Source organism: Perca flavescens, chromosome 5 (assembly GCF_004354835.1).
Source record: "Perca flavescens isolate YP-PL-M2 chromosome 5, PFLA_1.0, whole genome shotgun sequence".
Taxonomy (NCBI): domain Eukaryota; kingdom Metazoa; phylum Chordata; class Actinopteri; order Perciformes; family Percidae; genus Perca; species Perca flavescens.
The window spans coordinates 21,729,565-21,742,813 of record NC_041335.1 but is presented as its reverse complement, the minus strand read 5'-3'; the positions used below and the strand labels follow the sequence as shown (position 1 = coordinate 21,742,813).

The following is a 13,249-nucleotide window of genomic DNA, read 5'->3' as shown; positions in this document are numbered from 1 at the left end:
GTACTAGGGATCGACTGATATCAAAAAAATTTTGTGCCGATACCATTTTTTTTTTCATCAGCCTTATCCGATGACCGATACGGCTGCCAATTTACTTAAGCCGATACGGCTTTTGCTCCCTCAGTTTACATCATAAAAATCTAAACCCTGCCACACTGGATTTGTTTTCGGGAAAAAACTATCGCCGAACGCAGCAGCCATGTATCTGCCGATGCCGATACACGCCAATATCGGCCCGATATATCGGCCGGCTGATAAAATCGGTCTATCACTACTGAGTAGTTAGTCTAATAATGGTTTTATTCTATTTTATCTCATTTGCAACATAATGTATGTGTTTGTTGTCTATTTCCTATTATCTTATTGATAATCTACTTGGGCTTTTGAAGTCTGATATGAACTAATGGAGTGTCCAGTGATGCTTAACTCTTCCCCTTTCTGTATCTGCAAAGGGTCCTGAGTCTGAAGTTAAATCCTGACAGAGACGTGGATAGAATCCATGGAAATGGAATCAACACCATTGACATTGAAGCAATAGAGGGCAGATAGTAAGTACATTACAATCCTCCCCTTTTAACAGCAACATTTGTGAAACAGCAGCTGTAAGTTTATCCTGGACAAAAAAAAATGTGATAAGAGCCCAGTAGGCATTCCAATACGGCATTTAGTTTTTGGCTACAAAAAGGATGGGGAAATAGCTTTTGAAAAACTCAAGAGGGTAATCCACAGACCTTTCTGATATGTTTTCATAGAGAACTACTGGCAGTCATACTTTGGTAGAAATACATTTGGAAGCTGTGTTGGAGGAAGTAATGTTATCTCTGAAGTCAACCCTCTCTGTTGTTTAGCATGTTGTCTGGCGGAGCAGATGGGGTGATCGTCGTCTATGACCTGGAGAACTACAGTGGGCAGCTACAGTACACCTGCAAGGCAGTTTGCACAGTAGGCAGGTGAGTGTTACTCCACCCACTTGGCCACTAGAGGGTAGCAGTGCATTTTTCACAGTACCATGTCTTGTTCTCAGCCATGTCCTTTAGGCCACACCAAGTGAAATTACTTAAATCAGAATGTTTCTTCCCTTATTTGTTAATCATGTCTGTTTTTAATGATAATGTGAACAGCCTGATTAATTAACCCTATTTAATGTGCTGCCACACTATTTAATTTTCATTTTTAAGTTTTGTATTGATCTGGTCACATTTTATTATTTTGTTTTTTAATTTAGGTCGAGTAAGTATGTCCACAAATTCAGCGTAGAGACAGTCCAGTGGTATCCCTATGACACGGGCATGTTTGTCTCCAGTTCCTTTGACAAGACCATGAAAGTGTGGGACACTGAGACACTGAAGGTAAGGAATGTCACACAGACTCGGTCACTCCATGTTAAATGTGATATACATTGAGTTACTAGTTAATTAGATACACTTGTACAAGTAGAACCCCGTGTGCAATATGTAAATTAGGATGGGTAAAATTAGAAAAACCTTTCAACATATGCTGTATATAAGTAGTTACAATAGAGCTGAAACTCCATCTAAACGTATATGGATGTCCTCAACAAACAGGTAACTCTCTGCATGTTGGAGATCGGTTTATTAAGTAACTAGCTGGCATTTGTTTTGTTAAAGCTCCACCACTCTTTTTCTCTTTTTGCTCTTTTCACTATCTCTTCCCCTCTCTTTTCTTATTTTCTGCTTCATGCTTGCTACCTTTCTATGCCACATAGTCCCATATGGCAGGCCTTGAGCTGTGCTAGAGTTACACTGGCGCCACAGTTAACTCAAAAGGTCAGGGAAGGGACAGAAAAGAACCACCGACCTTTCATTTGCTTTGCTCTGTGTGTTTCTGTCTTATACACAAACTAACATGCCTTTTAAATTATTTATTGTGGTTGTGCATTTGCACGTTAGTGTGTGCTTTGCATTAGTGTGCACATAGTCCATGTGTATGTGTGGTATTTTTATGCAAACAGAGCCTCCTCTGTTTGTGTATGTATGTGTGTGTGCCCATTGGTCGGTGCTGGCACACACTGACAGATGGGGCACAGAGAGGCTTTTTATATTTGCTGAAGAATTTGCATTGTAGCCGCCACTGCTGCTCGGGTGAGCTGCCTTCTGAGCTCTGAGCTGTCCTTCTGTACTCTTTTATTTTTACCTAATTGAACTGAACTGTGGTGAATTTATGCTACAGTTAAACTTTAAGTCCAAAGCTCTATTTAAGGTCATGGCTGTATATTTTTTACCATAGATGTCGTAGAAGATTTTCATTCAGCATACATATACAAGTATACATAGCACTTAACACACAGAAAGCTGACAACAGCTTACTGACCCTATCTGTCTGTCCATCTTCCTCTGTTTATCTGACTTTATTCTTCAGCCTGCTGAAGTCTTTCAGTTTGAGGGCAATGTCTACAGCCACCACCTGTCCCCCATCGCCAGGAAGCACAGTCTTATCGCAGGTGTGTTTGACAATTCAGCCACAGTTTTTGCAAATCTCAATGACGAAGAACAAACCAGCTGTAGAACTTTTTTGGCATTCTTATCATTGCGTGTTAAAAAGCATTGAACTTAAAGGGTAACTACGCCCATTTTCAAAAGGGACACATTCGTATGGTCTAAAGCGTGATTTATTGTTCTGCAGAGGCTCCACGCAGAACTTTCGCCGTAGCCTATGAAAGTAGTAAGTTTATACTTCTTAGGTGCACGTCAGGCTACAGCGTAGGGTCCGTGTCTCCATTTACCTACGTACGTAGCCACAACGTAGATTTAACACAGAGAAGCATAAATCACGCTTAAGACAGACCAAAATATTAGTAAACCTTAACAACTCATTCCCAAAAACCAGAGTGCAAAAACTCAAATGCGCGATGTCAAGGAATTGGTAAAGATATTATAATGTAGATGACACTGTGAGCACATATGGGTACATTTTCTGTTTCACAACCGAAAAAACTACAATAGAATAAAGCTCCTTTGGGTCTACAAAAGAGAACAAAATCAGTTTTACCCTGTCTGTCATCAGTTCCTCCAACCACACACACTGCCCCTACCTTGTATCCCAGTTTACCAGGTTATAAAGCGACATGTACCTGAAGGGGACAGAAGTGGATCAGAAGCTGATTACAGATGGATTAAGGTTCAGAGACAGATTTCTGGGCAGAAAAATCATAAGAATTTAGGTCCCACCTCACCACGTCGCCCAGCACGACCAACCGGTTTCTCATGCCTTTTGAGGATGTGCTCATAAACGTGGATGCACATAAAGCAGTTTCTTTGACACGCCTTTCTAAACAGCCTTTTTTTTTTTTTTTTTTTTTTTGCTGAACGTGTCCTTCCCTTTCAGGGGTGTTGACAGATGCTTGTCAAACAAGTTGCAAACATCTGTAAAGTTTATTTCATCTAAGAAGACATTTTAAAGGAAATTGGGTACTAAAAGCTACTTCATTAATTCTGCCTACTTTTGGCTATTTAGATTTTAATGACATCCCAATCATCTTCTGTTAAATTTTACCAACTACCTTGCCCTCCTCCCATGTATAAAGTAGATGGGTGTGTTAGCTCATGTTTATCAGAAGTTTGTATAAGTGAGTTTTCATATTTATCTTGCCATAACTGTGAGAACATGGGACTCCCAGTTTTAGCTTTCTGAAGCACCTCTTCCTTATACACACACATATATTAGATTGTACTCACACAGTTATCACAATCTATAAACCTTGACAATATTGATAAGTAGGAATGTAATATTGAAACTATCTCCTCCATCAACGCTTAGATTTTTGTCTCTGCGTTTTCAGTTGGCACCAAAGAACCTAAAATCCAGCTGTGTGACCTGAAGTCTGGTTCACGGATTCATGTTCTTCAGGGTTAGTGAGCTACACCACAAATACACATACTAATGTTTCCTGCTGTTTATCCTCACGCACAATCAATCATTTTTCCCCCCCTCCAGGTCACAGAGCAGAGGTCCTGTCTGTGCGGTGGTCGCCCAGATACGAGCACATCTTAGCCACTGCCAGGTAGGCACTGTTAACTGCCAGTCTTTCTGTGGAGATTTAGCCTCTGAAACCTTCAACTACTTTGCCTTTAGAGCACGGGTCTTCAACGTTTTTTAAGCCAAGGACCCATTAACTGAGAGAGACGGATCAGTGACCCTCTACTACATATATGGTATAAAATGAAGTTGCATATTAAACTGGACCTGAACGTATGTGCGGCCTAAAGCCTAAATACATACATTTTTAGTGCATAGAATACTAAGCTGATAAAATAATTGTTGGCATGGTTTTATAAATCTTTAATTTAATGTTAAACATCATACCTGCAAACTTGTCGCTTTTTTTGCAAAAATCGCCGTTTTGAATGGGAAAATGTGTTATAAGTTGTTGTTATTACATTTTTAATAAATCATTTAATTTTGAGCCGACTGTCGTTTTGAGCTCCTCTTTTTTTATTCTTCAGATCAACTTTCATATAACGATAAAGTATCGTTTTAGCACCGGGAAAATGTTGTGTTTCCCTTTTTTTTGCCCATCTGGCCCAGTGCAACCCTTAGTCAAGTATAATGCCACCACATCGCTGGCAGTTAGGCACTGTGGAACTCTAGTAGCCCTGTCAGTGTAGCATATGGTAGATACAGTCCCCACCTGCTTAATGCTACATAAGACTTGCAAATTAACCTATTGGGATTAGTGTGCTGCTTGTCCCTGTGGACTGAGTGATTTTAAAAACAACTGGCACACAGACAAGTGTATGATATTCTATTACGGAGAAGCATGTTATTTCCTGACAGAAACTATAGTTTCATTAACTAACCAGGAAAGTGTAAAACAAAAATAATTCCCTCATTTCTTTTCAGTGCAGACAGCAAAGTGAAAGTATGGGATGTGCGTCGGGCTTCTGGTTGTCTCTTTACTTTGGATCAGCACAATGGAGACAAGTCAAAAGCGTCCTCTGAGGCAGGTACTGTTACCCTTCCAGTGTCTTTTTCCTCATTCATGGAGTAGGCAGGGCTCTTGGTAAATGTTTCAGTCTGTGAACGGCATCATGACAAAAAATATTGTCAGGTTTTGGTTGTGTGCTGATGCGATGCATCATCCTGTCATACAGCCCCCCTTCCCCCAACCATATCAATCTGTCAATCAATGTCTAAGGTGTCATTTTACATACATTAGAAGCTAAAGTGCATATAACTCCAAAAGAAAGACTTGAAGTACAAGCTGAAGAACTGTGGGGGCACACATTGATCTACAGTCACAGAATTACCCTTCCTGCTATCTGATGCTTCTAATGATATATTTAAAAGCTGGTAGTAGTAGCAAATTGAGTCAGTTTTACAGCGACTGTTTCCTCTTAGCTGTGATTTCTGATAACTTTCAGGTTATTCCAGTTAACGCAACGGAGTATGTCTCTCTGGAGGACAAGTTTTCCTGCCTGAGGCCATGTTCATGTCCATGTCATAGGGTTCACTGTCAAGAGGAAACCAGTATGCAATTAAATCAGTTTATCTAAGCTACTCGTGTAACGATACGAGACAAGGGTTTTCTTTCAACAACAATTGCACTGAAAGCGTACCATTGATTGATAAGTGATTAGGTGGAATATATATGCTCTGTTGGTTCTTGATCAAGATGGAGGAGGAAAGAAATGACAAATGCATGTTTCTTTGTCTCGCCGGTGTTGAAACAGTGAACACAGCTCATGATGGCAGAGTGAATGGCCTGTGCTTTACTGGCGACGGCCTCTACCTCCTCACCACTGGAACTGATGACCGTATGCGACTATGGAATAGTGCCACTGGGGAAAACACACTGGTAAATTACCATATTTATGCAGAGGACATGTAACTCCACATTTTTGTTTCTTGTGCTGACATAGATCCTCTCGGATTAAGTTAAAGCTGCATGACTTGATTTATGACCTCTTGGGAGCAGATAAAGGGCTATCACCATATCACTGGTTTAAAACATTTGATAGATAGATAGTGAGTTTACAAAGATGAATTTTTGAGCTCAGACCTAAAAATTAAAAATACGAGGCAAAAAGTTCCATAGAGCTGAAGAGTTTGGTGTTGTTGATTGTCAGTGCTTTTGGCACTATGAGCAACCCTTTCACATTAGTGTCATTTTATTACTTTTTATTTATTTTAAGATTATTTTTTGGGCTTTTCTGCCTTTATTTTGACAGGACAGCTAGGTGAGAAAAGGGAGAGAGAGAGGGGGAAGACATGCAGGAAATTGTCACAGGTCGGATTCGAACCCTGGACCTCTGCGTCGAGGCATAAGCCTCTCAGTATATGTGCGCCTGCTCTACCCACTGACTCAACCCGGCCACATTTTATTACGTTTTAATACCAAAATATTGATAAATATTAGTTTAATGAGTTGAATCTTTAAATTTCTTACAACCTTATTAGAGGGAATAATAATGTATTGTAGTGGCAGTTGTGGCTATCTCTAAAAAGCCAGAAACAAATGAGGTGTAAACATCCCAGTTGAATCCCAGAAGCTTGTTACCATAACCCATACATCTGTTACTAGACATGACATGATTTATACTGTTTCTTGTCATCCATCACTCTTAAACATTTTCCAAAATCCAAAATTAGCTGCAAATTGAGTTACTTTTCAATTATTTAAGTTCAGAGGAAGCATGTTGACTTTCTTAAATTATTTTAAATGTCATAGTGAAACATGAATTAATATTTGGTTAACCATCACAAACTGCTAACTAACAATCTAACACTGTTAACCAAATTTGACAGCCTTGTTTACATCTCTAGGTATGGTGAAGGGTATGTGATGATGTGGGGCTATTTTAATTCCAAAGGCAAAGGCAACTTTATCAGTATGCATAGTATCCTGGATCCATGAAATAACTGGCCTTTTAAAAATAAAGGCCTGCCTCTATGGGAATTTAACATAGGGGTTTCTATACTTATGCCCCCTGTATTTTAAGGAAGAACATTTATTTATTTACGATACATTATTCATTCTCAAAGAAAATTGGTGTTCTCAAACGTTGAGATTTTTCCTAATTGTTTCAATTAAGGCATTAAGATAAATTTCCAAAGATTTTTTTTTTTTTTTTATTCCTCTTTTTAGTCCACTTTAGAATGGGTTCCTATACTCATGAGCAGCACTGTACATCATGACTCAATATTTTATTTAGAGCGAGCCAACAGGATGTCTTTAAGAGACTTTGCTTTATAGCCTTGGGTCTTCATAAAATAATGGATAATTGGTATATCTTACCCCCCAACACAAACACTCCTTTTCTCCTGTTTTTGTTAACACTGCAGTTGCCATGCTGGACATCTCCAGGCCATTAGCACAACACGAAGAGTGACTTAAAGGGTACATGACTTTCTCTTCCGGGCAAAGATCAGAGTTGGATACACATGAGGCAGTGGTTTTGTCTGGCGCACACGTGTAAAAGGAATGCATTACACAATTCAAACTGGTTTCACAGGCATAAATGAAACCTAGTAATTCTACAACAGAAAAGTGAAGTAGTTTGCCTGTTTCTTTCTATTTGTCTTTGTCTTTTAGGGAGTCTGCAAGTCCTGGACAAGTTTTCGAAGATCTAAAATAAAGGCTTTAAATTGTTTTGAATACCCTGAAAAGTATGATGGTTTCTTGCTATGCTGTTCGTCTGATGGAAATGAAACGTTTCCTGTGGAGTCTTTGACCTCTATTAGTGGAGCCGTTTTTCTATGAGTGGGTCCCTGTTTTGTTTATCTCATGAATGCGCCCAGAGGACGCACATGCATCTGTGCGCGCATGTCCTGCCAATGGTTTCACACTGTTCCACTGATTTACAAATGGCAGTAACATGGCGTTAAATGCAGCAATGCGCCAGCAAAGGCAGTGTAGGAGAAGACTGCAAGCTGGAAACATGGATGTAAACAATACAGGATTTAAAATACTTTAAAAAACAATTTTTTTTTAAGGAAGGAAATGCATTCAACACATTTGTTAGACCTCAAGGATGCACACGTGTTTTTGGTGGGTAACATTGAATGCCAACATAACTTTTGTTTGTTTACAAGAGATCTTCACAGGGCACCTTTTAAAGCCTAATTAAAATATTCTTGTGGTTCTACAGTTGCTGTCATTCAGATGTTCTTTTCTACATTTAAAATCTGTCTAATTTAAAGTTATAAAAAGTCTTTAAAAGTCTTCAATAAAGTTGGAGGAAATTTGTAGGCACCCTGGGTTTTTGTAAAACCTTTGGCGATACGCGATTGTTATTTCGGTGTTGTGCACTACGCGGCTCAACATATTGTTGTAACAAAAATATTGTCCGTTTCAAAAAGGAAAAAGCTTCATATTCATTGAGGAAACCATCTCACATTGTTGAGTATAAAAAGTAGTTTATATTATTTAGGCATATACACACATGATCTAAACCTTGTGTGTCTTCACTGTTTGCCCTCAGGTAAATTACGGGAAGGTCTGCAACGAGAGTCGTAAAAGACTACAGTTCACAGTGTCACGTGGCTGCAGCCCAGAGTTTGTTTTTGTGCCATGCGGCAGCTCCGTAGCTGTGTATGGCCTCCATACGGGAGAGTTGGTCACTATGCTCAGGGGTCACTACAACAATGTCGACTGCTGCGAGTTCCACCCAGACTACCAGGTGAGACACACCAAAGCCCCAGGTGGTGACCATTCCCTGCTTCTGGTCAATATACCCATCTATCTGCAGTGGTGCATTTGTTTGTATTTCCATCTATTTCTGTTTGTTCCGCCAGTCAGGTCTAGCTGATCTCTTGTGCACTTAGATAATTCAGGTCAGTTCTCTCTGGCCTTTTTATTTGATCGCTTCAGCTGGTGTGGTGTTGTCACTGCAGTAAGAGCTATAAGAAATTTGCAATCACAATTGCAGTATCAACTAAAGCCACTTCCCTCAATAGATAACATTGTTAGGTCGACATTCTGAGCTATACTGAGGTAGTATAAATGCAAGTACTCGCATCTCATTTGTATGACCCTCATAAATGTCGACCGTGTTATTGTCACAAGTCATAATGAACAATACAGGTGTTCCTTTACTTTCACCATTATAAGTAACCCATAATACTCCGCGTGTGCTTGTTGCCATTTTAGGAATGAAGGATGAGTTTAAGGATGAACCAGTGGAACAGGGTTGTGATGTTGCAAAAAGTTAACTATTTCATAAATGCATGTAATATAAAGTAAATGCGTTTTCCTTGCTACACAACAGATTACCTGATCAAGGCTAATTTTAAGGGTTTTTGTTTAAATATTCCAATGTTTTTTATTGCAAAACAGCGATATCAACAAGAGGTTCAGCACTACGAGGTTGTGCATTTGTGAAGTACGCCTGCCTGTATTAATATTGGTGTCTGAACTTCTGTTCTCTATCTCTTGGCTGACCAGCTCGGAGGTCCATTTGCAAATGCATGACTGACTTTTGCAAGAAAACTCTATTTCTCTAAAAGGACAAGCTCGTTCTTTGTAAATTCATCTTTAAACTGCCACCACACAAGCTTAAGACGTTTTTAAAAAAAAAAAAAAAAAAAAAAAAAAAGATATTAGTTTTATTCTGTTGCTGATTGTACAATGGACACCATCCATCTTCGTCCATCCATCCATCTTTGTCCGCTTATCCGGGTTCGGGTCGCGGGGGCAGCAGCTCCAGCAGAGGACCCCAAACTTCCCAATGGACACACAGATGCTAATTACACAATTTACCACATATTGACATAACCGTAATATCTGACTAAAACCAATATCATATAATTCTTCTTCAGTATATGCCAAACTGACAACATTAAGCTGTTAAGATTCTTACAAGTTTATCAATATGCTTGTTCAGTTCAAGTATCCTTTAATAATAACCTAATAACTGCTTAATGTTTCTATTTCTACTTAGGTGTCTGTAGTAATCTTTTTAATTATTAGGTACATTAAGTTCTACATAATCATCACAAATGTAGAGGGATGTCCAACCCACGCCCTCGTTATTAACCAATGTCAACATCCGGTGTCCCACACTGGTTTTGTATGTGTAAAATAGGAATGCAGTTTGGCAGCTCGACACTGGAGAGTTCCAGAACGAGGATCAATCCTCTAGTAGTAAAAAAGGTTTCACTACTTTTGGATGCCTCTTGTCTGATGTAATGACGCTCGGTCCCACGGCACAGAGGATGTGTCCCGTGTATCCCCTTGCGTTGCATGGACAGCTTTGAGCTTTTTCATTATTTAACTCTCTACTCGTGCTTGTTAAACTCTGGTGTTCCCTTGTTGCTGATGTCATTGTTTGGAAGTGCTTTAGCTTAAAGATGGTGCTGCAACAGCCGCTCTTCTTTTACTTCCTGTAGGTGTGTGAACCAATGCGTCCGAACTGAGGTGTCTTTGTTCTTCATTCTGTGTAGGAGCTGTATAGTGGAGGTAAAGACTGTAATATCCTGGCGTGGGTTCCTGTCATTCGTGCCTCAGATGTGGAAGAAGAGACAAAAAGTGCAAATCAGGTACAAGTCCCAATAACCGGAAACAAGATATGGAAAAGCCTTATTAGGAAAAATTGGGGAATCAATTAAGACTCTAAAATGTAAAGTAATATAAAATGAACTTTATTTCAAGGGTTTTATGTCATTATGTTGTTAGTGACCATCTCAATGTAAGTATGCTATTTTAAAAATGTTACCCAGCACATACTGATACACACACACAGTCACCACTACTCTGCTCTGTCATGCTATTTTTTACATTCTAGTAGTGCTTATCAAATCAAGTCTTTTTTCCTTTTTAACTAGTTGTTAAATTTACCAGAAACAATAGTTGTCATTAGTCGTGTACACATTTTTGTCAGTGTATACCCATTATATCCATCCATCTTCGTCCGCTTATCCGGGGTCGGGTCGCCGGGGCAGCAGCTCCAGCAGGGGACCCCAAACTTCCTTTTCTCGAGCAACATTAACCAGCTCCGTCTGGGGGATCCCGAGGCGTTCCCAGGCCAGGTTGGAGATATAATCCCTCCACCTAGTCTTGGGTCTTCCCCGAGGCCTCCTCCCAGCTGGACGTGCCTTGAACACCTCCCTAGGGAGGCACCCAGAGGACATCCTTACCAGATGCCCAAACTCCTTTCGACACAAAGGAGCAGCGGCTCTACTCCGAGCTCCTCACGGATGACTGAGCTTCTCACCCTATCTCTAAGGGAGACGCCAGCCACCCTCCTGAGGAAACCCATTTCGGCCGCTTGTACCCTGGATCTCGTTCTTTCGGTCATGACCCAGCCTTCGTGACCATAGGTGAGGGTAGGAAGGAAAACTGACCAGTAGATTGAGAGCTTTGCCTTCTGGCTCAGCTCTCTTTTTGTCACAACGGTGCGATAAATTGAATGTAATACCGCCCCAGCTGCACCGATTCTCCGACCAATCTCCCGCTCCATTGTCCCCTGAATTCGCGAACAAAACCCCAAGGTTACTTGAACTCCTTTGCTTTGGGTAAGGACTCATTCCCTACCTGGAGTAGGCACTCCATCGGTTTCCTGCCGAGAACCATGGCCTCAGATTTAGAGGTGCTGATCCTTATCCCAGCCGCTTCACACTCGGCTGCGAACCGATCCAGTGAGTGCTGAAAGTCGCAGGCCGATGATGCCATCAGGACCACGTCATCCGCAAAAAGCAGCGATGAGATCCCTAGCCCACCGAACTGCAACCCCCGTCCCACCCCGACTACCCCTCGATGTCCTGTCCATGAGTGTCACAAACAGGATTGGTGACAAAGCGCAGCCCTGGCGGAGGCCAACCCTCACCTGAAACAAGTCCGGCTTACTGCCGAGAACCCGGACACAGCCCTCGCTTTGGTCGTACAGAGATTGGATGGCCCTGAGAAGGGACCCCCTCATCCCATACTCCCGCAGCACCTCCCACTGTATCTCCCGGGCAACCCGGTCACACGCCTTCTCCAGATCCACAAAACACATGTAGACATACTCCCAGACTCCCTCCAGGATCCTTGCAAGAGTGAAGAACTATACCCATTATATATCCTTGTGATTTGTGTGTATGTATTACGTTTTTGTAGTGGATCTATTTAAAGACCAGTATTTTAATTCAGACATGATATTGAGCTGAATGTCTTGATCCCTTACAGGCTGCTGCTGCGTCCCAGTCTTCAGTCAACTCTGCCTTTCAGGATGCATGGAGCAGCGATGAAGATTAATGCTGGTGTTTTGTATGTGTGGACAAAGTGGACATGCATAGTGTCTGACCATGCAAATGAGCAAACTTTTATTAACTTGTCAAATAAATGACAGGTCCAGGGACACCTGGGAAGATGATTATAGGTTTAGGGAAGTTTCTCCCTTTTTATCGTTTCAGACAAAGATACAGTAAAAGCCTCAAAATTTCAATGAAATGTGTAAATAATTGTACAATTTTGTGAATGTGCACAATGTTATAAATACAGTTTGCTTTTGTACATTTGATATAGCATTGTCTTTTTATTTTATTTTATGTAAACCCAACATAGTCCTTGGTATGCATAGCAAGCTTTATGTTGCTAAAATCCTCTTAACCTGTTCCAAACCAATTTTGTATTTTCACTAATTCATTGTAGTCATGGGGGATATCTACCATTGTTTCTGCAAATTATATTGTGTTGATATTTTAAAGATGTGGAGGTTTTGAAATGAGCAGAACCCATCTTTACTGGGATTTCACAGCACACCTGTTATGATGCTTATACTATATTAGGATGATACATTTTGTAATGTGTGTGTATATATATATATATATTACAGTTTTTGTTAAAGGGACATTATAGAGCGCAGAGAGAGACCTTTGTAAGCTTTTTAAACAGGTGTGATGTCAGTCTTTCAGTTTCTGCAGCTGAGTTAAGAAGAGACACCCATAATCCACCAATGGGAGTAACCAGGCATTCAGAAACACCCGATTGTGACAGCCCTCGTTTTCATTCCTGGCAAAATTAGCATTTGTTTGTAAGGTCTGCTGTCTAACCTTGTTGAAACTAGAAGCGATAAGTGATGGAGAAACGATTCTCTCTGTCCCACCCCTCTCATAGTTTTACATATTGTTTTGGTTACCATGTGGAAACCTGGAACCCCCTCCCACACTATTTATATCCAGGATACAGTTTCTGTCTCTATCATCATATCATATGCCAGTCTATTGTTCCCCCAAATTACCTGAAGTGTCTTGAAATGTACAGTTTTAAACTTGTATGTCTTATAATAAAAGCAATAGGATTGCTACCTCA

General features: G+C 40.5%; 1 protein-coding gene across 3 annotated transcripts in view; it reads left to right on the top strand.

Annotated features, from left to right (window-relative positions):
• The window catches only part of ercc8 (excision repair cross-complementation group 8), a 16,040-nt gene extending 2,791 nt beyond the window's left edge, over window positions 1-13,249 (top strand). For 2 of the 3 annotated variants that reach the window (XM_028578744.1, XM_028578745.1), the window contains exons 2-12: window positions 453-548; window positions 849-950; window positions 1,226-1,349; window positions 2,380-2,461; window positions 3,800-3,868; window positions 3,955-4,021; window positions 4,861-4,964; window positions 5,691-5,815; window positions 8,442-8,639; window positions 10,402-10,497; window positions 12,125-13,249. In XM_028578744.1, coding sequence (XP_028434545.1) covers window positions 453-548; window positions 849-950; window positions 1,226-1,349; window positions 2,380-2,461; window positions 3,800-3,868; window positions 3,955-4,021; window positions 4,861-4,964; window positions 5,691-5,815; window positions 8,442-8,639; window positions 10,402-10,497; window positions 12,125-12,193 — 1,132 coding nt within the window. In that variant the 3' untranslated portion in view covers window positions 12,194-13,249. Of the gene's footprint in view, window positions 1-452; window positions 549-848; window positions 951-1,225; window positions 1,350-2,379; window positions 2,462-3,799; window positions 3,869-3,954; window positions 4,022-4,860; window positions 4,965-5,690; window positions 5,816-7,552; window positions 8,093-8,441; window positions 8,640-10,401; window positions 10,498-12,124 lie in introns of those variants that run through there. The other variant, XM_028578747.1, reaches the window with a different exon arrangement.